The sequence below is a fragment of the Pongo pygmaeus genome, chromosome 19 (genome assembly GCF_028885625.2).
Source record: "Pongo pygmaeus isolate AG05252 chromosome 19, NHGRI_mPonPyg2-v2.0_pri, whole genome shotgun sequence".
NCBI classification, from domain to species: Eukaryota; Metazoa; Chordata; class Mammalia; order Primates; family Hominidae; genus Pongo; species Pongo pygmaeus.
In genome coordinates this window covers 75,111,629-75,136,133 of record NC_072392.2, presented here as the reverse complement: position 1 = coordinate 75,136,133, position 24,505 = coordinate 75,111,629, and the positions used below count along the sequence as shown (strand labels likewise).

At 49.8% G+C, this 24,505-nt stretch overlaps 3 protein-coding genes across 16 annotated transcripts in view; 2 read left to right on the top strand and 1 right to left on the bottom strand.

Moving 5' to 3' along the window:
- ZNF385C (zinc finger protein 385C) overlaps window positions 1-5,113 on the top strand; it is a 62,882-nt gene extending 57,769 nt beyond the window's left edge. For 3 of the 4 annotated variants that reach the window (XM_063656640.1, XM_063656641.1, XM_054457554.2), the window contains 4 exons: window positions 1,604-1,897; window positions 2,434-2,630; window positions 2,954-3,064; window positions 3,548-5,113. In XM_063656640.1, the coding sequence (XP_063512710.1) occupies window positions 1,604-1,897; window positions 2,434-2,630; window positions 2,954-3,064; window positions 3,548-3,784 (839 nt within the window). In that variant the 3' untranslated portion in view covers window positions 3,785-5,113. The remainder of the gene's footprint in view (window positions 1-1,603; window positions 1,898-2,433; window positions 2,631-2,953; window positions 3,065-3,547) is intronic. The other variant, XM_054457555.2, reaches the window with a different exon arrangement.
- NKIRAS2 (NFKB inhibitor interacting Ras like 2) lies at window positions 5,047-13,106 on the bottom strand. Of its 10 annotated transcripts, none has more exons than XM_054457561.2 (5): window positions 13,055-13,106; window positions 10,472-10,800; window positions 9,018-9,125; window positions 8,049-8,290; window positions 5,047-7,041 (listed from the first exon to the last, which is right to left on the bottom strand). In XM_054457561.2, the coding sequence occupies exons 3-5, from the start codon at window positions 9,109-9,111 to the stop codon at window positions 6,802-6,804; spliced, it is 576 nt and encodes a 191-aa protein (XP_054313536.1). In that variant the 5' UTR covers window positions 9,112-9,125; window positions 10,472-10,800; window positions 13,055-13,106; the 3' UTR covers window positions 5,047-6,801. The 10 variants fall into 10 exon arrangements, with proteins under 10 accessions (XP_054313536.1, XP_054313539.1, XP_063512714.1 ...); XM_054457564.2 differs by having other exon boundaries at window positions 9,018-9,144; window positions 13,055-13,100; XM_063656644.1 differs by lacking the exon at window positions 13,055-13,106 and adding an exon at window positions 9,664-9,757 and having other exon boundaries at window positions 10,472-10,602.
- A 105-nt stretch (window positions 13,107-13,211) lies between these two features.
- DNAJC7 (DnaJ heat shock protein family (Hsp40) member C7) overlaps window positions 13,212-24,505 on the top strand; it is a 40,775-nt gene continuing 29,481 nt past the window's right edge. Inside the window, exon 1 of one of the 2 annotated variants that reach the window (XM_054457556.2) lies at window positions 13,212-13,341. In XM_054457556.2, coding sequence (XP_054313531.1) covers window positions 13,265-13,341 — 77 coding nt within the window. In that variant the 5' untranslated portion in view covers window positions 13,212-13,264. Of the gene's footprint in view, window positions 13,342-13,499; window positions 13,637-24,505 lie in introns of those variants that run through there. The other variant, XM_054457558.2, reaches the window with a different exon arrangement.

The window sequence follows — 24,505 nt, the reverse complement described above, 5'->3', positions numbered from 1 at the left end:
GGGGAGACACTATTCAACCAACTACAACCCCTCTGATGGTAAATACGATCCTGACTTTTCTCAGCATAGATCAGTTTTACCTATTTTTGGTGAAACATAGAGTGTGTAGGGGTTTTTTTGTATCTGTTTTGTTTTGTGGGTTTTTTTGTCTTGTTTTGTTTGTTTTTTGAGACATAGTCTCGCTCTGTCTCCCAGGCTGGAGCACAGCGGTGCAATCTTGGCTCACTGCAACCTCTGCTTCCTGGGTTCAAGCCATTCTCCTGCCTCAGCCTTCCAAGTAGCTGGGACTACAGGCACCTGCCACCACGTCCAGCTAATTTTTGTATTTTTAGTAGAAACGGGGTTTCACCATATTGGCCAGGCTGGTCTCGAACTCCTGACCTTGTGATCCACCCACCTCAGCCTCCCAAAGTGCTGAGATTACAGGTGTGAGCCACCCCGCCTGGCCTGTATCTAGTTTTTATTCATCTCTCACAAACATTCATCAACATTCATTATATCTGTAAGATTCATCCATGTTTTTGCGTGTAGCTATAGTTTGTTCTTTTTCATTGCTGTGTAGTACTCCATTGCAGATCATACCACTTTTGTTTTTATTTAAATTTTCAAAAACTCTTTTTTTTTTTTTTGAGACAAGCTCTGGCTCTGTCACCCAGGCTGGAGTGCAGTGGTGTGACCTAGGCTCATCTATCTCCCTGGCTCTCAAGCGATCCTCCTGCCTCAGCCTCCCAAGTAGTTGGAACTATAGGCATGTGCCACCATGCCTGGCTAATTTTTGTATTTTTAGTACAGATGGTGTTTCGCTGTGTCACCCAGTCTGGTCTCGAACTCCTGGACTCAAGTGATCTGCTAACCTTGGCCTCCCAAAGTGTTGGGATCACAGGCGTGAGTCACTGCATCTGGCCCATACCACTGTTTTTTTGTTTTTGTTTTTTTTGTTTTTTTTTTTTGAGATGGAGTTTCACTCTGTTGCCCAGGCTGGAGTGCAGTGGCGTGATCTCAGCTCACTGTAACCTCCGTCTTCCAGGTCCAAGCGATTCTCCTGCCTCAGCCTCCCTAGTAGCTGGGATTATAGGCATGTGCCACCACGCCTAATTCTGTATTTTTAGTAGAGATAGGGTTTCACCATGTTGGCCAGGCCAGTCTCGAACTCCTGATCTTAGGTGATCCACCTGCCTCGGCCTCCCAAAGTGCTCAGATTACAGACATAAGCCACCATATCCAGCCCGTACCATTATTTTTTAAAAATCTGCTCTCCTGTTGGTGGACATGTGGGTAGTTTCAGTTTTATGGTATTATGAATAGTGTTCTCTGAACATTCTAGTACATCTTTTTTGGTGATCTCTGTTTATTTAAGTTAGCAAATAAGAATATGAGGGCTGTGAGGGCTTTCTGAGACCACTGTGTCCAACTTAATGATCTCAGATGGAGAAACTGAGGCCCAAGTCTGCCCATTGAGTTGGTAGAAAAGCTGGGCCTGGAATTCAGTGCTGGTCATCCACCAGGGGCCTTCCAGGCCACCTCCATGGTCAGAGCTGAAGATGGTGGTCTCCAGCGTCATCTTGGGTCTCACACTCTGCCCCCATGCCTTCCATCTCTGCAGCAGTTCCTGCAGTCCCTCCTCTTGGGCCTCCACTCCAGCCACCACCAACTCCAGACCCTACATCCAGGGAGCCAGCCCACTCAGAGCTCTTGGATGCTGCCTCCTCATCCTCTTCTTCCTCCTGCCCACCTTGCTCCCCAGAGCCTGGGAGAGAGGCACCAGGGCCTGAGCCAGCGGCAGCTGCCGTGGGAAGCAGCGTGAGTGGGGAAGGCAGGAGCGAGAAGGGGCACCTTTACTGCCCCACGTGTAAGGTGACGGTGAACTCGGCCTCCCAGCTTCAGGCTCACAACACAGGTTAGTAGTCGCAGGAGCTGGAGCCCGGGGAAAGGGTGGGGCAGAAGCTAAGCCTCGCCAGATGAGGGCAGGCTTGAGTTCCCGGGTGCTTCACTCAAGGGTTGGGTGGCGGAGGCTTTGTGCTTGTGTGTTACTGAACGGACGTTTCCGGGTCCTCCCATTACTCCTTGGGGAAGGAGAATTGGGAAGAGAAGTCTGAGGCAGCAAGAACTGAAGGTCGCTAAATCTCTGAAGGGTCACTCCACAGGAGACAGGAGACATCTGCCTCTCTCCTTAGATTACACCCAGAAGGAAGGGACTGAAATCAAAGCAAAGGGGAAGCCAGCTATTTGTAGTGCAGGAAGGCCTTTCATAGGAGGGGCTGGCATGAAAGGACAGAAGCTGGGAGGGGAAACCATGTGTGGCTGGAGGGCGATGTGTGCACAGAGCAGCCGTGAGGCTTATGGGGAGAGCCAAATTGCATGAGTGTGGAGGGGGTCTCTGTGGCCCCTGCAACCCCTTCCTGCTGCTGAGAGACTGCCTTCTTCCCTCTCCAGGAGCCAAGCACCGGTGGATGATGGAAGGTCAGCGAGGGGCTCCCCGGAGGAGCCGGGGCCGCCCGGTGTCCAGGGGAGGTGCCGGACACAAGGCCAAGAGAGTCACAGGGGGCCGGGGCGGCCGGCAGGGGCCCAGCCCTGCTTTCCACTGTGCTCTCTGTCAGCTCCAGGTCAATTCAGAGACCCAACTGAAGCAGGTGGGAGAAGTGAGGCGGTGACTGGGGTTGGTGCCAGGGGAGGGGGTTGGGGGGCAGGGCAGGAGAGGGAGGGACCCTGAAGAGGGCAGGCCGGGCACAGCAGAGCAGGCTGGAGGAGCGAGGCCAGCAGGCCAGTGGGCCAATTGAGGGCAAAGGCCAAGACTCACCTCCCCTTCCCAGGGCCTACCCCAGGGTGAGGACCCAGTCTGTGCTTTGGATGTATGAGCTGTGGATAGAGGAAGGGGAAGAGTCGAGGATGATGGTCTTGGGGTCCTTGGGCTTTGTCATCTTGTTCCCAGTCTGTCTGTCTGTCTGTCCATTAGCACATGAGCAGCAGGAGGCACAAAGACCGCCTGGCCGGGAAGCCCCCCAAGCCCTCCAGCCAGCACAGCAAGCTGCAGAGGCACGCAGCGCTGGCTGTGAGTATCCTCAAGGTATCTGTCTCCAGGCAACAGAGCTGGGACTGGGTCAGGAGGGGAGAGGGCGGGCTGGGAGGGCCAGACGGGGGGCTGAGGTGGGGCAGGAAAAGAGGCCACCCTGCAATGAGGCTGCTGGGCAGTGAGAGAGCTAGGCCTGGGAACTGGGATCTGCCCAGAGGAATTTCCGGGGAGGTGAGCTGGGGTAGTCATCCTAGGGGCAAGAGTGAGGGGTGGGCGTGCATCTCCTAGAGACCATCTCTATCCCATAAATCCTCCTCCCTTCTCCCATGCTGAGACTTTCCTCCCTCAGGACAGGAAGACAGGTGGTGGAGAAAGCCCTTCAGAATGAATGTTTGGGGGTGGGAAGGGAGGAGGATTTAGGTTTGGAACTCTAAAAGGCACGTTTTCCCTGCAGCAAAAAGCTTGAGGATGGGCCCCAGGGAGGGGGTGGGGTTTTCTGGGGTGGAGACTGTGTCCATTCCTTTCTTTTCTGTGTAGTCTAAACTGGCCTTGCAGAAGCAACTCACAAAGACGCTGGCAGCCCGCTTCCTGCCCAGCCCGCTCCCCACCGCAGCCACTGCCATCTGTGCTCTGCCAGGGCCCCTGGCCCTCCGCCCTGCCCCTACAGCAGCCGCTACCCTCTTCCCGGCTCCCATCCTGGGCCCAGCTCTGTTTCGCACCCCAGCAGGAGCTGTCCGCCCTGCCACAGGACCTATCGTCCTTGCCCCTTATTAGCCCTCATGGGGAGGCCAGAGCTGATTTCCCAATAGCCACTCCTTGTCTCCTCCTGTCCTGAGACACCTTGGTTTCCTACATGCCACAGGGACTGTGAACAGCTTCAGGGGTCCTGCCCGATCCAGAAAGAGTTGGGCTAGTTTTAAGGGCAGCTCCCTTCCAAGGACTGTCCCCACCCTCCTTTCCCAGGCCTTCCAGGGTTAATCCTAGGCTTGCCTGCATTTCCCACCCTGACAGACCCCAAAGATCTATGCAGAATCTCAGCCCCAGCCACGTGGTGCTCTCACTTTCCTCCACCCAAGACCTACACCAAGACCCACATGGCCAGACTCCAGGAATCTTAGCTTCTACAAGCCATCCTCTCCTACCCAGGGGACGACTCTCTGACCTCTATTCCTAGGCTCTGGGGCTTCACTGGAGATAGGGATGGGGTCTCTAGCTGCAGCAGGCTCAAGGCTATCAGGACGAGGTGACCATGGGAGTGTGACAGAGGACCATGGTGGAGAAAGGGGGACCCAGAAGTCCTTCGATCAGCAGTGCTAAGGGGGGGGCAGAACCAAGGAGGTAGTGGGGCTGGTTCTGAAAGCTTTTGGGAGCTTCATCTGCTCTGAAGGGGTGGGACTAAGAGAGGAGGTGATGTTCTGGTTGGGCCCAGGGTTTTGTTTGTTTTAATCTTAGTCTTCTGGGCATTCATGGGCCCAGTCTTTTTTTCTGTTTCAGAGTATCATTCTGTTGCCTAGGTTAGAGTGCAGTGGTGCAATCTTGGCTCACTGCAGCCTCTGCCTCCCTGGTTCAAGTGATACTTGCTGATGAGCCCAGTCTTAATATTGAGGGAGTAACTCATCCCTCAGAAGCTCTCTTCTTAGCCTTTCTCTGACTTCCTGAACCCCAACTCTTGGAGGGCGAGTGTGGGTCTCCCTCAGACTATGGACTCAGTTAACACCGAATCCCCCCAGAGCTCCCAAAGGAAGCACTTTCCCCTACAGCTTCCCACTCCAAACTGGTCCTAGCACTACATTCAGCTTTCCCTTCTCCCAACCAGCCCCTGCCACTGTGAAGCTGAGTGTTGGGAGGCAGTCTCACATGCACTTGCAAGACCCATTTTCATGCTGTCAATGTCAACGTCACAAACTCCCTTCCACTGCAGCACTGCCCCCTCCCCACCCCACAATATGGGACCCTGCCAGTATCCCCCGTATCTTTTTTTTTTTTTAAGACATTTCCAATGGGAGAACCAGAAAAAGGGGGGAGGCGAGGGAAACTTTTTTGATAACAGTTGTGGTTTTATTGTGTCCAATCAATGCATCAATAAATGAACTTGAAGCCCAAGCCTGTGTGTGTCCTAATTCCACTCACCCAGCCCCGGGCACCTGCCCCACTCACCTCTGGCTTTGAGAAGGGGCATGTGTCGGTGGTTGCCTGGCTGCAGTGTCTCACCTAGGCTAGGTGTGCACCTTAGAAGCACAAAGCGGGCACAGTTGTGGGTAATAAGCTTACTCTGCAGGCCGCTGGGTGTGTGCCCACCCTCCTGAGCCCCGAAAGAGGACCTGTCAGCTCCTGAGAGGCTGCTACGGGTTTGCCTTGTTCTGTTCAGGCATCTGAGGTAAGAAGGAGGGGCCAGAGGAGCACCTTGTCCAGCCTTCACCATGACAGCGGGCATATAAATATAAATACAGGTAACTTATAAATAGAAGTCCAGCTCTGAGCTGAAAACCACAGGCAGGATAAAGAGCAGCCTCCAAGGGCGAGGCTGGCGGGCTGGGCACGGAGCGGCCACTCTGGTGACTGACAGCAGGTAGTGCACTCCTGCCCCCTGGTGGCTGGAGGGAGCAGCAGATCCCAGCCTCCCGGGCTGGTCGGCATAGCACCTTAAAGAGGGAGAAGCCATTGGCTTTACAAAATCAAGAGAACTGGAAAGGATCTAGGAGATCATCTAAGCAACTCTGGTCATCTTACAGATGAGAAACTGACGCCCAGAGAGGGGAAAGGTCTTGCTGGGTCACAAAGTGGGCTGGCGACTCATGGCCCAGTTATTCTATTCCATCTCAACCAGTGAGGCCCATCTGCTCCCTGAGCAGGAAGAGGAAGTAAAACAATTGGTGGGGGGGTGGGGAATTTTTTTTTTTTTTTTTTTTTTTGAGATGGAGTCTTGCTCTGTTGACCAGGCTGGAGTGCAGTGGCACGATCTCGGCTCACTGCAGCCTCCGCCTTCTGAGTTCAAGCAATTCTCCTGCCTCAGCCTCCCCGGGTAGCTGGGATTACAGGCATCTGCCACCACACCCGGCTAACTTTTGTATTTTTGGCAGAGATGGGGTTTCATAATGTTGGCCAGGCTGGTTGTGAACTCCTGACCTCAAGTAATCGACCCGCCTTGGCCTCCCAAAGTGCCGGGATTACAGGTGTGAGCCACTGAGCCCAACCAGGGGTGGGGGATTTAAAACAGAAAACTACACTCCCAGGAGGCTAACTTCTTCCAGCCAAGAAAAGGACAGGAGAAAGGTCAGGGTGAGGGATGAGGAGACACCTAACGCCAGTATAGGAGCATATTTGTGTGTGCACAACTAAATGCATACACACAATACCTGGACACCCTTTTTCTGGAGTCCAGGCTGGTGCCATAAGTGTGTGTGTGTCGCTGACGGGAAGCCCAGAGGGTGGGGCCCCTACCTATAATAGGAACTCAACCCAAGAAGGGACCCTGCTGCGTGGTGACTCTGCTTCCTGTCTGGGGCAGCTGGAAGGGACGGTGACCCACAACTGCCCCAGGAGACAGTAGAGCAGATCCTATAAAAGCTGGGGTGGGGAGTAGGCTGGGAGGGCTGAGGAAGGGGATGTCAACCAAGAGTATTTGCACTTCCCAGAGGTGAGAGGGAGCAAAGTGGCTGGGGCCTGGCCTGGCGGGGAGCTCCCTGGTTGACTGGGAAAGACAGCTTGCCCTCTACTTTGCCCTCAACACATCTACCAGAGCCCCAGACACTGAAATGGGGCTGGCATCGTGAAGGAGGAACGGCAGCTCTTCAGCCATCCAAGGAGCCGCTGCCCTTGTTCTTCCGGCTGAGGGGGAAAGCAGACTTGCTCTGGGGTTGTGTCATCTTGCTGGCCAGGTAGACAAAGGGCTCCAGGAGGGAGCGCCGGTCCGCCACTGACACCTCCCACAGCTTCACCTTCTCTGACTTGGCCCAATGCTGAGCCACATCTGGGTCTACACGCCGCTGCTCCTGTAAGTCACACTTGTTGCCAAGGACCACGATGGTGACCTGGGGAAGAGGGACAGAGCATAGGCCTGTGAATGTACCATAGAACCAGGAATGGACATGGGGGCTGGCAACCACCTAGGAGTTCTATGAGAGGAAAGCTCAATGGCTGATATCTCATCTCTTTCTAGATTCCATACCACTCATTGTGGGGAAGGAGATAGTTGTTTTTTTTTCCTCTTTCCTCTGTTCAAATTCTGGCCTCCATCTAGCCCTCCTTTTAGGAGTTCTGTCACCAGCTCTGTATTGCCCATACATGCTCATTACTAGCAGTCAGTTTCTGGCTTAACAACTGGTAAGGAAGCACTCCCTGAACCCTGCAGCTTACAGTGGGATTCTGGAGAACAGAAGGGCCTTCGTGGCCAGATGCAGTGGCTCACGCCTGTAATCCCAACACTTTGGGAGGCTGAGGCAGGTGGACTGCTTGAGTCCAGGAGTTTGAGACCAGCCTGAGCAACATGACGAAACCCCATCTCTACTAAAAATACAAAACTTAGCCAGGTGTGGTGGCGTGCACCTGTAGTCTTAGCAGGCGGCTGAGGCAGGAGGACCACCTAAGCCTTGGGAGGTTGAGGCTGCAGTGAGCTGTGATCATGCCACTGTACTCCAGCCTGGGTGGCAGAGTGAGACCCTGTCTCAAACAAACAAACAAAAAAAAGAAGGGCTTTCATAGCTAAAAGCACGGAACCATCAGGAAGGACAACTATATGGGGGCTTCATACAACTAAGTGGGGGCTTCATACATTAGGTCAGGGACCCCTTCAACAACTAAATGGGGGCTTCGTACATTAGGTCAGGGACCCCTTAAACCACAAAGAGGCCTCTTTGGTTGAGCAGACTCAACATGCAGCCACTCCTGAGGGTAAAGATACCCTCAGTGGCCTCCACCCCACCTCTGGCTCCCAACTCACCTTGGAGTGAAGAATGGAGCCATGCCAGGCTTCCCAAACCAGCCCTCCACCCAAACTCTCTGACCACTGAGGCTCCCACCAGAAGCCTATGCCACACACCTCCTTCTTGTCCTTGGATTTGTCAATCTCCTTCTTGAGCAGCTCCACACGCTGAAAAGACTCTCTGCTATCTGTGCTGTAGACCAGGACGTAGCCATCAGTGCAAGAGAAGCAGTGTCGGGGCAGTTCGGCCCCATCTCGGAGCCCCCGGGTGTCATAGAAACGCACCTGCTCTCGCACCCCCCGGTCTGTCTCAATGGAGCCCACGTAGATGTCCTCCTGCGTCTCGATCATCTCCGAACCTGGTATAAAATGAGAAAACTGTCTGAAGTGGAGAGAGAGATGGGAAATGTGAGTGATGAGAGCATCTTAAGGCTGACCAGATGGGGAGAAAGGAATGTGGGGGGCTGAGGAGGCCAGAGAATTGACAGCCTGGCAGGACTGAAATGATTTGGGTTTAGGGGAACGAACATTAATTTCTTTCTTTTTTTGAGACGGAGTTTTGCTCTTGTTGCCCAGGCTGGAGTGCAATGGCGCGATCTCGGCTCACCGCAACCTCCACCTCCCGGGTTCAAGCGCTTCTCCTGCCTCAGCCTCCCGAATAGCTGGGATTACAGGCATGTGCCACCATGCCTGGCTAATTTTGTATTTTTAGTAGAGACACGGGTTCTCTAAGTTGGTCAGGCTGGTCTTGAACTCCCGACCTGAGGTGATCCGCCTGCCTCAGCCTCCCAAAATGCTGGGATTACAGGCATGATCCACCACACCCGGCCAATGGACATTAATTTTATGCTAATTCCATGCTAAGCACAAGTGTGACATGACAGCTTCCCCTTCCTATCTTGGACATAGAGCTTTCTCCCTCCGGATTTGTTCAGTGTTGTAGAGTTGATCTGTTACAATGTAAGTTTTATTCTTCCAGGGGCAAAAACCACCAGGAGCAGCTTTTAGCCTGTGTGTGTTGTGATCAAGTCCTATTCCTTATTTTTCAACTTCTTCCACTGTTCCTCCCCCTCCAACAACACTCACCCACTACATGGTTCCCATACAGAAGCTGCTCCAGGATTGAAGTTTTGCCCACAGACGCCTGGCCACACACGACCACCTTGCAGCTCTTCCCCATGCTTAGTTTTCAACCTTGAAGAACAGAAGCACGCTGGGTGAAGTGAGGAAAGAAAGCATCAACACAGAGGGCAGTTACTAGCAGATGTTTTCTGGTGGACAAAACCAAAAACCAAAAAAACAGAAGGCAGAACGTCCATAACTGAGAGCCCAAGTTCTAAACTGAATGTATAGTTCCAGGGTTTCAGCACCATCCCAATGCTAGTCAGAGGAAACCGATGTCTCTATGTCTACTACTGGACGGTAAGCTGTTATTTTATTCGTCCTTGTTATCCCCAGTACCTAGCCAGTATCTGTCACAGGGCAGGTGCTTGGAAATGCTGCCATAAAGGGAGAGGAAAGTCACTGGCCACTGGGCCAGGTTCCCTTCTGTGCGCAAGATGTAGAGGACCAATTAGTGAAGGCACCTCAGCCCAGCTTCCTCTTTTTAACCATGACCCCATGGAGAATTAAGCAGGAACAGTATTTTGTGTGGCTGTCTGAAGCCATCTGCTCCCTGGGGGGACTAAGCAAATAAAAAGGATAATCTGGGGCAGGGCACGGTGGCTCACACCTGTAATCTCAGCACTTCGGGAGGCCGAGGTGGGCGGATCACAAAGTCAGGAGTTCGAGACCAGACTGGCCAACGTAGTGAAACCTCGTCTCTACTAAAAATATAAAAAATTAGCCAGGCGTCTTGGCGGGTGCCTGTAATCCCAGCTACTTTAGAGGCTGAGGCAGGAGAATCGATTGAACCCAAGAGGCGGAGATTGCAGTGAGCCAAGAATATGCCACTGCACTCCAACCTGGGCGACAGAGCAAGACTCCGTCTCAAAAAAAGACAATCTGCTTTCCTGTACGACTCATCTTGATAACAATCAATTCCCTCTAAACCCCAGTCAAGTCTATGGCTAAAATGAACATAAGACAAGAGAGAAAAGAGTGAAGAAACCTAACGAAAAAAAGGCTTCAGAAAGGAGATACTTTTTGCTGCCCTTGGACTGACAGACACAAAAGAGAAAGCTCAGATACAGAAACCCTAAGAAGTCCCAGACAGATATCTCCCCGAAGGCAAACTTCCAAACACAAGCCCCCCAAAAGCTCCAGACAAAGATCCTCCCCAGAGAGCAGAGATAGATCACTCCCAAAGACGGTCCCTAACAGAAACCTCTCCAGGGGAAGCTCCTGACACAGACCCCCTCTCCATATAGCCAGCCCCACAATAAAGGACACCATAAGAGTGGGCCAGAGGGGCCTCCGCCACAGATTTTCCCACGGGGGAGCCCCCAGAGGGAATGAGAGGCAGAGACCAGCCACCTAAAGCGGCCCGGAGGCGGAAGCCGATCCTAGCGCCGGACGAGCCTCGCCTCCCAGCTCCGTACCTCCCGGGGCCCCCGCAGCACCAGCCGGGCCCTCGGAGCTCGCGGGGACCAGGGGAGGGGCAGCGCCGCCGCAAAGGCTCCAGTCTTCCCCCAGAATCGGTGTAGGCTCCGCCAGGCCCCGCCCCCACCGCCTGCCCGCTCCCCGGCTTCCGTCAGGCAAGACGAATTCCGGCAGCGAAGGGCGGGCGCGGACCGCGCAGCTCCCCCAGAGGCCGGCGGGAGAATGACGGCCAGGACCTGGCCTGGGTGTGCGCGGGAGCCCAAGGTTCTAGACTCCCTCGACGCGGGCCGCTGGGTGTTCTGGTGTCTCTGAGGCCCAGATGTTCTCTCTGTAAAGGCGATCAGAGTACAGTAACTCTTCGTTTACTCAATCATTTATTCGTCAAATGTTTTCTGGGCATCATCTCTCTCTGTGCCAGGTGCAGGGCCATATACTGAAAGTGGACGAGTTATACGTGATGGCTGCCCATCAGAACTCACGGTCTAGAGAAGCTAGATGTCTAACAACTACTGAGGTGCTGTGGGGCACAGCAAAAGGGCATTTAACTTTGAGTCAGCGGACACTGAAGGGCCTGGGGGAAACGGTGTTCTAGGGTGGAGGAAACATGGCTACAAGTCATGGTATTTTCTGGAACTATGAGAACTTGGGTTCAATATTGGTGGTAGAAAGGACCTAAATATTGGTACTCAAATTAAATTATTAAAAAAAAGAAACAGATAATCAAAGGCTTTGTGTGGTAGGCCAAAGAGATCAAATTGACCGCAATGGAAAGCCACTGCCAATGAAGAGACATGATCAGTCCCTGAGGAAGGTCACTCTGGCAGAAGAGGGAAGACTGAACAGAGATGAAATTAGAGACCGATTAGGAGACTATTGCTGTATTCCAAGTTGTTTTTTTTTCTGTTGTTTTGTTGTTGTTGCCGTTTTTGTTTTGAGACAGGGTCTTGCTCTTTTCTCCGTGCTGGAGTACATTAGTGTGATCATAGCTCACTGCAGCCTCTAACTCCTGGGCACAAGTGATCCTCCTGCCTCAGCCTCCCAAGTAGCTGGGACTACAGATGCATGCCACCACACCCAGCCTATTCCAAGATTTAAAAAAATGATGAGCGCCTGAATCGGGATGGAAAGATGGAGATAGATTTGGGAAATATTTGGTAGGAGAATCAACAAAACTTGGCAACAAATTGGAAGCCAAGAGTGAGAATGGTTTAATCCATTTAACAAGATACGGAATTTAGGAAAGATAATAATTACATCCAGCATTTGTTTTTTCTGTTGCTGAGGTGTGGGTAGACAATGAAAAGTTAAATTTAAATATGGTAAGCCTTGGGGATTTGTGAAACATACAAGAGATATCCAGTAGATAGTTGGATATACAGCCATGGAAGCTGAAGAAAGGTCTAGGTTGGAGATATGAAGAGTTGAGAGTCATCAACAGATGGAAATAAAGCTGTGGGAATAAATGAGTTGCCTTAGATAGAATATAAAGTGGGAAGATAGTGAGACAGGTTGGCTAGCATTAGACTGGACTATGAGCCACTGGCAGGCAGGGCAGGTGGTCTGTAAGTCTTGTGCCCTCACAACCTAGCACAGAGTAGGCGTTTTGGAAAGGGCTATTGAGTGACTGGCTCAACGAATGACCCCTCCTTTCCAACCTAGTGAGCTTGTCCTATCCCTCCCTACTCAGTGGTCGCTGTGGTTTCAGCTCCCTCCACACTGGGATAGGTAGAGCAGGAGCATTGGCACATGCTGTTTTCCTGGAACAAACAGGTAAATCCTTTTTAAAATTCTTTTGCCCTCTTCTTATTTTACTCTTAGCTTTACATTGTAAAGCTACTCCTCATACTCCTCCAATTTAACCCCAGAAAGCTCCAATTTAATTCAGCTCCACAAATAGTCGTTTGGGTGAGGGAATAACAACAAAGACAGTTAAACTGTGCCCTTGTCCCCTATGAATTCTCAATCCAGACCGCATTCGGCAAGGCAAGCGTGATGAGTAGAGAGTTTATATAAGAGGTGGGAGTACTGGGGACACAAGAGCAGGGACCTCACCCCGCGAGCTTCCTTATAAACTCCAGGGCAGGGTCTGGGGCGCCATGTGTCAGCTTTCCTAGGCTTAATGCTGAGATGGCACTCCCAGGCGGCTGACATGAAAGAAGCCTTGTAAAAGGGTCAGCGTCATTAGGGTGATGAACCAGTTGGTGTTTGGAGATCCGGAGTGGATGAAAGGCGCAGGGTGAAGACGCCCTGCGTTCCCCTGGCTTGGTTGGGCAGGGCTTCCAGAGAACGATGAAAGCTGGGGGAACTGGGCTCGAAGTGTCTCTTGACTTTCCTGGGAAGAAGCTGTGGACACACTCCAAGGTCGGAAAGGTAGCAGTGGGGACTCTTTCCCTACAGAGTCTTGGGTCACCTGGTCCCCACCCAACCCAGACTCCACGAAGCCTTTCAGGAAGACTCTCTAGGATTGGAAGTTGCTATGGCAATGAGGCTCTTGGAATACTGAAAACAGCCAAGCCCTAGAGAGGCTACCACCCGTACACCCCGCCTTCCCACCCACGGGTAAAGTGGCGCCGCCTACGCACAGGCACAGTCCCTGGACTCCCGCCCCGGCGCGGAGACCACCGTGGACATCCGGGGGCAGGAGGCCGCTCTGGCCCCAAGCGGAGCCTCTCTCTGGTAGACGAGCCCGTGGGAGCCCTTCTGGGCGCGGCGCCGCTGAGCTGCTCTATGCTCCAACCGGAAGTGCTCTTCACCGCCGGCCTCCCACCCAGCTCTCTGGTCCCGGCGGTAAGATGGCGGCTGCCGCGGAGTGCGATGTGGTAATGGCGGCGACCGAGCCAGAGCTGCTCGACGACCAAGAGGCGAAGAGGTAACCGGGTAGTAGGGTCGTAGAGGAGGTGACCTGCAGCTCCGTGGCTCAGGGAAACCCGTTCCTGCCATGATGCAGCCCCCAGCTGTTGAGGCGATGCCCCGCCCTCCGCAAACACCCCCCCCCCCCCCATCTGAGATCAAGGCCGGATGGACCCCCTGAAGGGGCGCTCTTGGGGGTCGGCCTTCCTCTCCCGTTTCCGCCTGGCGTAGGAGCTGAGGCATGGCCTTGTTCTCCAGCTGAGAGGACGATCGTCCTTATAGGAGAGGCCGAGTCTCCGAGGGCAATTTCAGAGGTCTGGTGCGAGGTGGGGGAGGCGGCGCGGCGTCGATGACGACTTCCTTACATCGCCCCCGACCCCCGCCTTCTCTTGTTAACTTCTGTGCTTTGTTGCCTGTCTGCACTTTCTGTCTCCAAAACCTTTGCCCTCCTCATCCCGTTTTCCCTTGTAATTATACCCCAGCGATCACTAGTCTGGGTTCGAAGTGATTGTGTGTCTCCATAATTGACCTGGTTGCCCCGGGTTATCCCAGAAGTCAAAGATAATAGAGAAAAAAAGGAAGAGCGAGGGGCTTATCTCGTGTTCTCTACGTCAGACTCCTCTTCCCCTGTCCTTCCTGGGTGATCTTTATCCTTCCCAGCACTGTTCTTTCTTAAGTTAAGCACCAAGGAAGAGGGCAACTGCTTGGGCGCTGTTGGCACTCCGAAGCAGCCGCAGTGGTTCGAGATTGCCAGTCGGACTAGCCAAGGGAGCTGCTGAGTGAGTGGTTTTCTAGAACGCTCTAGATTCTGGCAACAGTTAGGCCAGATTATTGGAAGTGGGGTTGGAACAGAGTTTTGGGTAGTCATACTTGTTCTAATCCTAAAGCAGAATTGACAAGAAGGTTCTAGAAGTTTGGAGCTCTTTCCTTATCAGCTGCGGGTTAATCTGACCCATTTGTTCAAGATGTCTACAGTGCCCTCAGTCTCTTTGCAACATACTTTATATCTTCATACCAAGCCCGTTGTGTCTTCAGGCTGGGTAATTTGAGGTGGTAATGTAGAATTAGTTCATGAGATCTGAAATCAGGATTCTGAGATTTTTACTATCTGATGAGTTCGAAATATAAGAAGTACTTGGACGCAATGAATAGTTATCAAGCTTGAGGGTGGTTACCACAGCCAGTGTCTCAAGTTCCTGATCTGTTGGGAGCTGAGGGGCCTGACAAAGTGTAATAGGCCCCTGGGATATCAGAGAAGCCAGGACACCAGAGTCCAGTCTCTGTTCTTAATTTTGAGCTTTCATGTTGTTCCTACTTCTTTCTAGGTATTTAAAGCTAAGCATCATCAACCCTTATACATCATTAAAGAGCTGCACAGTGGGAAACAAAATTCCTCCCAGTGCAGACAGAGCTTAAATTAATTGTAGAGATTTATTTGTATTTGGAAAGAGTTCAGTGGTTCTTTATATTGTAAATAGGGATTTGGCCATAAGTTGTTTATTTTTTATTTTTTTATTTTTTGAGACTGAATCTCGCTCTGTCGCCCAGGCTGGAGTGCAGTGGCGCGACCTCAGCTCACTGCAAGCTCCGCCTCCCGGGTTCACACCATTCTCCTGCCTCAGCCTCACCAGTTGCTGGGACTACAGGTGCCCACCACCACATCCGGCTAATTTTTTTTTTTTTTTGTATTTTTAGTAGAGATGGGGTTTCACCCTGTTAGCCACGATGGTCTCGATCTCCTGACCTCATGTTCCGCCCACCTCTGCCTCCCAAAGTGCTGGGATTACAGGCGTGAGCCACCGTGCCCGGCCGGCCATAGGTAATTTTAAAAACTCACCCTACTCATTGTAAATCTCTGATGTAGAGTGTCCCTATTTTGGACTTCATTTCATAGCCTCCTATCTTAAGCAAATACATTTCTTCAATCACAGCCTTAGAGGATATTCTATCATAAAATTGGAGTAAATGAACCTGAAGACATATAATAAAATAGGTTATGCTGTAATGTGACCACATCACACAAAACATGGTATTTGATAGCAGTACAACAAAATAAGGTAAACTACCTTATTTCATGGAATTTAAGTGTCATTAGGCCCGGCGCAGTAGCTCACGCCTGTAATCCCAGCGCTTTGGGAGGCCGAGGCAGGTGGGTCAGCTGAGGTCAGGAGTTTGAAACCAGCATGGCCAACATGGCAGAACCCTGTCTCTACTAAAAATATAAAAATTAGTGGGGCGTGGTGGCATGCACATGTAATCCCAGTTACACGGGAGGCTGAGGCAGGAGGATCACTTGAACTCAGGAGGTGGAGGTTGCAGTGAGCTGAGATCGGGCCATTGCACTCCAGCCTGGGTGACAAAGTGAGATTCTCAAAAAAAAAAGTCATTGATTGCAGAATGCAAATTATTTTATCTGTCACTAAGAAAATGTAACTGTCAATTAAACATGACAACATGCATTATTCCTGTAGTTCAAATAGTGACAGAAAAAAATTAATTAAAAAAAGAAAAAAGACTGAGCATGGTGGCTCACACCTGTAATCCCAGCACTTTGGGAGGCCAAGGCGGGTGGATTACCTGAGGTCAGGAGTTCGAAACCAGCCTGACTAATACGGTGAAACCCCATCTACTAAAAATACAAAAATTAGCCAGGCGTGGTGATGCTGTAATCCCAGCTAGTCAGAAGGCTGAGGTGAGAGAATTGATTGAACCCAGGACGCAGAGGTTGTGGTGAGGGGAGATCATGCCATTGCACTCCAGCCTGGGCAACAAGAGCAAAACTCCGTCTCAAAAAAAAAAAAAATCAATTAAAAAAAGAAAAAAATGCATTCTTATCAGATTTCTATGTTTCTCATATATAGCACTCTTTTTGACAGAATTAAACATAGTTATTTATTATATACCACTTTTGTGCACAAATCAAAAGGAAAATAGGCTGGGCGCAGTGGCTTACGCTTGTAATCCCATCATTTTGGGAGGCTGAGGTGGGCGGATCACGAGGTCAGGAGTTTGAGACCAACCTGGCCAACATGGCGAAACCTCATCTCTACTAAAAATACAAAAATAGCTGGGCGTGGTGGTGGGCACCTGTAATCCCAGCTACTCGGGAGTCTGAGGCAGGAGAGTCGCTTGAACCCGGGAGGTGGAGGTTGCAGTGAGCCAAGGTCACACCATTGCACTCCAGCCTGGGCGACACGGTGAGACTCCATCTCAAAAAAAAAAAAAAAGGAAAATAAGTGAAATAAACAAAAAAATCAGTTTAACTTTTTGCCATATCAGACATCCTTAGAAGAGTAAACATTGGCCGGGCATGGTGGCTTACGCCTGTAATCCCAGCACTTTGGGAGACTGAAGCAGGCTGATCACCTGAGGTTGGGAGTTGGAGACCAGCCTGACCAACATGGAGAAATCCCATCTCTACTAAAAATAGAAAAAAAAAATTAGCCAGGCATGGTGGTGCATGCCTGTAGCCCCAGCGACTCAGAGGCTGAGGCAGGAGAATCCCTTGAATCCGGTAGGCGGAGGTTGCGGTGAGCCGAGATCGCACCATTGCACTCCAACCTGGGCAACAAGAGTGAAACTCTGTCTCAAAAAAAAGAATAAACATTAGGCTCTGTTAGTATGAAAAAGCCTTGTCTATGTATGATTTTTCCAGTGCTGAAAATGGGATGGAGATTTAGAAGCTTTGGAGGGAGGTGGTTTTATGTTTTTCATGTGTCCTGGATTCCTCTTGTGTGGCCATAGCAGAGGGCTGTGATAGGGGCATCCCTTACAAATGCCCTTTTACTGTCTGGCTTGGTTAGAGTTCTTTGGCCAAGTTCCTGCCTCTGTTGTTATGGTCCTCCTACCAGTTTATTTAGGGATCAAGAGTTAATGAGTCTCTCGGGTTGTTTTTGTGAGGTCCAGCAAGGAGTCCTTCCTTCCTTATAAGTCTTCCTTCCTTCCTTACAAGTCTTGGCTTAAGACATGTCCTGCTGCTGCTAAGTTGTCACAGTCCCACAGGGGGGCAAAATGAGAGGAGCTTTTAAGATGGACTTCACGATTGCAGCATTTTAAATGGCTACATGTTTTATTTCCTTAGCTTTAGTGTTTCTGTAAAGAAAAGAGATGGATTTCAATTTTTTTGCACGTCACTCTGACAAAGTTCTGTTTCCCTTTACAGCAGCCAAGAAACTAAAATAAGGCTAGGCTTAGTGGCTCACGCCTGTAATCCTAGCACTTTGTGAGGCCAAAATGAGAGGATCGCTTGAGCCCAGTAGTTTGAGACCAGCCTCGGCAACACAGTGAGACTTAGTCTCTATAAAAACATTTAAGGCTGGGTGCGGTGGCTCACGCCTGTAACTCCAGCACCTTGGGAGGCTGAGGCCAGTGGATTGCTTGAGGCCAGGAGTTCGAGACCAACCTAAGCAACGTGGTGAAACCTGCCCCCCATCTCTGTAAAAAAAAAAAATACAAAAATTAGCAGGGTGTGATGGTGCATACCTGTAGGCCCTGCTACTTGGGAGGCTGAGGTGAAAGTATCACCTGAGCTGGGGGAGGTCAAGGCTGCAGTGAGCTGTGATCACACCAACTGCACTGCATCCTGGGTGATAGAGTGAAACCTTGTCTCAAAAAAAAGGGTTGGGGCTAAAATAAAAGATGTATTAGTTGGCACTCCAAAATAGATCAGGATTCTATGCATGAAGATTATTTCTCTTTGCTCACCAAAGCAGGCAAAGCTATTTATGAGCCAGAGGGTTAAACTTCAGATGTTTCACATTTCAACTAACTTAAGGCTTTATGTTTTCCTGGGAAGTTGCTGACTGCTTTACCTAATATGGGAATACCTGTCTTGAGTTAAGGATCTCTCGTTGTATCTCCTGGGCTGGGAAACAGCTTGATCTCTGTAGGGAGTCTTTCTTATGGTAAACTTGAGGGATTTCAAATTGTTTTCTGTTCTTTTTGACGGAGTCCCGCTCTGTCACCAGGCTGGAGTGCAGTGGTGTGATCCCAGCTCACTGCAAACTCCGCCTCCTGGGTTCAAATGATTCTCCTGCCTCAGCCTCCCGAGTAGCTGGGACTATAGGCACGTGCCACCACACCCAGCTAATTTTTGTATTTTTAGTAGAGATGGAGTTTTACCATGTTGGCCAGGATGGTCTCAATCTCTTAACCTCATGATCCGCCCACCTTGGCCTCCCAAAATGCTGGGATTACAGGCTTGGGCCACTACACCCAACCTCAAATTGTTTTTCAAAGAGAAAACACTTATGTGTCTCAGCATATACCTAGTGTGACTGGACAACAAGATCTAAAAGAATCAAGGGATCCATAGACTTAAGAGTCAGGACATCCTTACTTGATTCCTTGAGCTGATAAACTTAACTTCTCTGTATGTTTTCCTGATGGGCACAAATAAGAGCAATTCTTATTAGGCCCTTACTACCTAGGTATTGTAAACTCTTTGCGATTAGGATTTTGCCTTTTATTTCTCTATTCAGATTGTTAATGGGAACAACTGAACTCTGAATTCATGTCCCGGGTTTCCTGTAGTTGCTGTTTGTTTGCTGCAGCTTTGCATGGTGTTTTTGAGTTTGTGGACTTACTTAACTGAAGAGCTTGCGGGCATGCCTCCTCCACTTTCTTCCTTACCCGGTTTTAAATTCTTAGGAATGTGTCCTTCTAATCTTCCTCTTGAAGTTTCAGAGCAAGCACCTAGACATTTCAGTAAGCCTCCAAACTGAGTGGGAATTTATCTTTGACCTGGAACCCAAATCAGTGAGAAACACTATTTTCCTTTTGCTATGCACTAAGTGTAGTCAGATGTGAAGAAATGGGAGATGGGAAGAGAAATGAGTCATGGTTAAGGAAGGGATAAACCTAGGAATACAGAATTCTCAATACCAGCAAATTAATTGAACCCTGATGCTAACAGATGACAAAGTAGATAATCATAACTGGAGCAAAGGTAGAGTACAGAGAAAGGTTCTCTCTTAGTGCTTTAGTTCAGATCCACATGTTAACTAGTGCCAGAGAAACAAGAATTTTGAGAAAATATAGGCCCAAGTGAGTGGCAGTTGCTTAGAGTCCAGTCTACTCCCAACAACCAGAACTCTGATTGGCTGAAAGCCCAGCCTTATTGTACATTCCAGCCAATCAGGGATTAATTTAGTCATTGAAGTTTATATTTTAAAGGTTTTGAAAAGCTGAGTACTGGGCACTTGCTTTTTCGTTCTTCAGGACTTTAGAAGATTGGAGAACAATAGTCAGCAGTTGCCTAGTTGCTTTGTGGCCTGATGCAGAGTCCCTCTGAGAGCCCATTTCTCCCTTACTGCACTAGTCTTTGGTCCCCTCTCTCCAGCACTGAGTGATGTGGAAGTTACTCAGAAGTCTTTCCAGGTATTGTTTTAAACTTTCGAAGTAAGAACAAAATTCAAAGTGCAGTTATCCTAACAGGCTATTCATTTTATTGGAGTGACACTGTTTTTTCTTCTCCCATTCGGATCAAAATGGCAATTCCTATGTTTTACCCTCACCATGGGTAAGAATATGAGTGGTTGAGGATTTTGAGAATGGTAATAGGAGGAATATATGACTCTCAGGTCTTATTCTGAGACCTGAAATTCTATTGGCATGTGACTTACAATTTGTGTGGGGAGGCCAGATTGTCAGATAAGCAGTGTTAACCATCTCTCTTGATTCTAATATTACATTTGGAGAGAGTGTGAGGGGCAAGCAGGACCCTGTCTTGTTTTTGGAGTTTCTGTCCTGAGAGTTCTTCCTTGGACATTTTGCCCTGAGACAGTTAACCACCTGTTGAACTAAGGAACCAAGACAACTTTGAGAAGTAAAATACCGTTGACAATCCAGGCTCCTCCCCACTCTAGTTCCCATCTCCACCGCACCCCACTCCACCCAAAAAAACTCAGGAAGCAGCCTTTATATATATATTTTTTTGAGACAGAGTTTCATTCTTGTTGCCCAGGCTAGAGTGCAATGGCGCAATCTCGGCTCACTGCAGCCTCCACCTCCCGGGTTCAAGCAATTCTCCTGAGTCAGCTTCCCGCGTAGCTGGGATTACAGGCATGCGCCACCACGCCCGGCTAATTTTGTATTTTTTTTTTTTTTTTTTTGTAGAGACAGGGTTTCTCCATGTTGGTCAGTCTGGTCTTGAACTCTCGACCTCAGGTGATCCACCTGCCTTGGCCTCCCAAAGTGCTGGGATGACAGGCGTGAGCCACTGCACCCGGCCTAGGAAGTAGCCTCTTTCTTTCTTTCTCTCTTTCTTTCTTTGTCATGGAGTCTTGCTGTGTCGCCAGGCTGGAGTGTGCAATGGCACGATCTCGGCTCACTGCAATCTCCGCTTCCTGGGTTCAAGCTATCCTCCTGCCTCAGCCTCCTGAGTAGCTGAGACTACAGTTGCACGCCACCACACCCAGCTAATTTTTTATATTTTTAGTAGAGATGGGTTTCACCATGTTGGCCAGGATGGTCTTGATCTCATGACCTCAGGATCTGCCCGCCTCAGCCTCCCAAAGTGCTGGAATTATAGGCGTGAGCCACCGCGCCAGGCCAAAGCAGCGTTTTCCTTAATTGTAGTTTCTCAGTTTTAAATTTTTGATGGGTGCTAGTGTCCCTATAGTGGGAGATGTCACAGAATAGGGAACCGAGGGATGGAAAATGGTGGGTTTGGGGATATGTTATGAAAACAAGCCTCTGGCTAATGCTGAAAAGCCAGTGACTTGTATCCTCAGAATGGTTTCAGAGAAGCTTGTTTCTCAGAAGTAGCTTCATTGTTGGGTCTCCTCTCTCCAGGGATAAGTGAAGGTTAGGTAGATGTAATAGATTGTGACACCTCTCATTTAAGGACCTAAAATAAATTTCAAACTCACCGTTGAGACAAGTATTTCCAAGTGAATATGTTTCTGCCTGCAGTGATGGGATTTCTGTAGGGATTGAATTGGTTGCTTGCTTTTTCTTCCTTACTGAATAAGGCATAGCCAGCTGCACAGCCAGGCACAGCTTGCTGGCTGGTGTCCGTCTCTGCCTGAACAGTAGGGAGTGCTGCTGCTTTGTGTAGACAGTCTGTGACTCCTCTGGTGCATTTTAGGTCCCTTCTGACTCTGCCCATGTTGAGGCTTCCCCTTGAATGTCCACCCAGAGGACAATTTGAACTGGTATGTTAAGGAATTTTCTTCATCTTCTACCTTCTCTTTATTAGCGGAGATGTGTGGAGGGTTGTTCCATTTGTGCTTTAAAGTGAAAACTATCTATTCTGTAGGAAATTGGGTAAAGAAAGCTGAGTAGCAGATAGCTTTGCTAAAAGGTAGCAGTTGGATAGCGCTCACTTTCTATTTTTTTCTGGACGAAGCACCCAGCATAAGTACCTTGCCATATTTATAGAATTATTCCAAGTCATATATCTATGGCTGGGCATGATGGCTCACGCCTTTAATCCCAACACTTTGGAAGGCAGAGATGGCCGGATCACTTGAGGTCAGGAGTTTGAAGACCAGCCTGGCCAACATGGCAAGACCTCATCTCTACTAAAATAAACAAAGATTAGCCAGGCATGGTGGTGGGGCCCTGTAATCTCAGCTGCTCAGGAGGCTGAGGCAGGAGGATCACTTGAACCTGGGAGGCAGAGGTTGCAGTGAACTGAGATCACACCACTGCACTCCAGCCTGGGCAACAAGAGTGAGAGTCTATCTCAAAAAATATATATCTGACCTGGTGCGGTGGCTTACGCCTGTAATCCCAGCACTTTGGGAGGCCGAGGTGGGCAGATCATGAGGTCAGGAGATTGAGACCATCCTGGCTAACATGGTGAAACCCCGTCTCTACTAAAAATAACAAAAAAATTAGCTGGGCGTGGTGGCGGGCACGTGTAGTCACAGCTACTTGGGAGACTGAGGCAGGAGAATGGCGGGAACCTAGGAGGCGGAGCTTGCAGTGAGCCGAGATGGCGCCACTGCACTCCAACCTGGGTGACAGAGCGAGACTCCGTCTCAAAAAAAAAAATCTATATCTATATATATATATCTATCTATACCTGTGACTTCCACTTATCTATGTGAAACTTATATTGACATTTCACTTGTAGAATAGTGGATTTTTTTTTTTTTCTTTTTTGAGACGGAGTCTCACTCTTGCCCAGGCTGGAGTGCAATGGCACAGTCTCGGCTCACTGCAACCTCCGCCTCCTGGGTTCAAATAATTCTTCCGCTTCAGCCTCCCGAATAGGTGGGATTACAGGCACCCTCCATCATGCCCGGCTAATTTTTGTATTTTTGTAGAGATGGGGTTTCACCATGTTGCCCAGGCTGGTCTTGAACTTCTGACCTCAGGTGATCCACCCTCCTTGGCCTCCCAAAGTGCTGGGATCATAGACATGAGCCACCTTGTCCAGCCTAGATTTTTTTTTTACAAAAGAAACTTCTTGCCGGGCACATGCCTGTAATCCCAGCTACTTGGGAGGCTGAGGCAGGAGAATCACTTGAACCCGGGAGGCAGAGGTTGCGGTGAGCTGAGATCACACCATTGCACTCCAGCCTGGGCAACAAGAGCGAAATTCCGTCTCAAAAGAAAAAAAAAAGGGCAGTTTTTTCTGGCCAGTTGTGGTGGCTCATGCCTGTAATCTTAGCACTTTGGGAGGCTGAGGCGGTGGATTGCCTGAGCTCAAGAGTTTGAGACCAGCCTGGGCAACATAGTGAAACCCCATCTCTACTAAAATACAAAAACTTAGCCAGGCATGGTGGTGCATGCCTGTAGTCCCAGCTACTAGGGAGGCTGAGGCACGAGAATCACTTGAACCTGGGAGGTGAAGATTGCAGTGAGGCGAGATCTCACCACTGCACTCCGGCCTGGGCAATAGAATGAGACTGTCTCCAAAAAAAAAGAAATTTTTTTCTTAAAAAAGAAACTAAATGACTTGCTTTTGGTAAGATAGAATAGAAGTTAGGCTCCTGGGCTCCTTTTACTTTATTCTGTCATGAAGGTCAGGGAGAGTGCAACATGAAACAGGCCCTGTGACATGCCGCTGGGGACAAGAGGTCTTGGACCGTGGGAAGGAGGAAAGAATTTCTACTCTGACTGGCCAAGATCCCGTGAATTCTGAAGGGTGGAGGGCATTTCTAGATCAACAGGCAACTAGTAAGTTTGACTGAATAAAATAAATGGAGCACAACAATCATAGAGTAAGGTGACATTTGGGGAGTAGTAAATATAAGAGGAATGCATAAGGGATATTGACTCATTGGCAGTATAAAGTATTATTAACAATAGCCTAAAGGAAAAGAAAGATATCTTTTTCTTCTTTTTTTTTTGAGACAGAATCTCGCTCTGTTGCTCAGGCTGGAGTGCAGTGGCGCGATCTCAGCTCACTGCAAGCTCCATCTCCCGGGTTCATGCCATTCTCCTGCCTCAGCCTCCTGAGTAGCTGGGACTACAGGCGCCTGCCACCACGCCTGGCTAATCTTTTTTTGTACTTTTAGTAGAGATAGGGTTTCACTGTGTTAGCCAGGATGGTCTCGATCTCCTGACCTTGTGATCTGCCTGCCTCAGCCTCCCAAAGTGCTGGGATTATAGGCGTGAGCCACCGCGCCTGGACTTTCTTTTTTTTTTTTTTGAGACGGAGTCTCGCTCTGTTGCCCAGGCTGGAGTGCAGTGGTGTAACCTTGGCTCATCACAACCTCCTGTCTCCTGGGTTCAAGGGATTCTCCTGCCTCAGCGTCCTGGGTAGCTGGGATTACAGGTGCACGCCACCACGCCTGGCTAATTTTTGTATTTTTAGTAGGGACGGGGTTTCACCATATTGATGAGGCTGGTCTTGAACTCCTGACCTCATGATCTGCCTGCCTCGGCCTCCCAAAGTGCTGGGATTACAGGCGTGAGCCACTGTGCCTGGCCTGCTTTTGTTTTTTTTAAAGGCAGGGTCTCACTCTGTCACCCAGGCTGCAGGAACATGGTTTGCTGCAGCCTCGACCTCCTGGGCTCAAGCAACCCTTCTGCCTCAGCCTCCTGGGATTATAGGCGTGAGCCTATAATTTCCCAAAAATTAAATAAGTAAATAAATAAAGCTCTTTTCTCAAAAAAAAAAAAAAAAATCGGCCAGGCGTGGTGGTGTGTGCCTGTAATCCCAGCTACTTGGGAGGCTGAGGTGGGAGAATTGCTTGAACCCAGGACGTGGGGGTTGCAGTGAGCCG

What these genes read in the sequence shown, in the direction of transcription:
- NKIRAS2 (XM_054457561.2), bottom strand. Translation starts at nt 9,111, where the DNA reads ATGGGGAAGAGCTGCAAGGTGGTCGTGTGTGGCCAGGCGTCTGTGGGC. An exon ending in GTATGGGAACCATGTAGTGG is followed by an intron (nt 8,291 to 9,017) that starts GTGAGTGTTGTT and finishes ATTTTATACCAG; the next exon opens with GTTCGGAGATGATCGAGACG. An exon ending in AATCCAAGGACAAGAAGGAG is followed by an intron (nt 7,042 to 8,048) that starts GTGTGTGGCATA and finishes CCTCTTCCCCAG; the next exon opens with GTCACCATCGTGGTCCTTGG.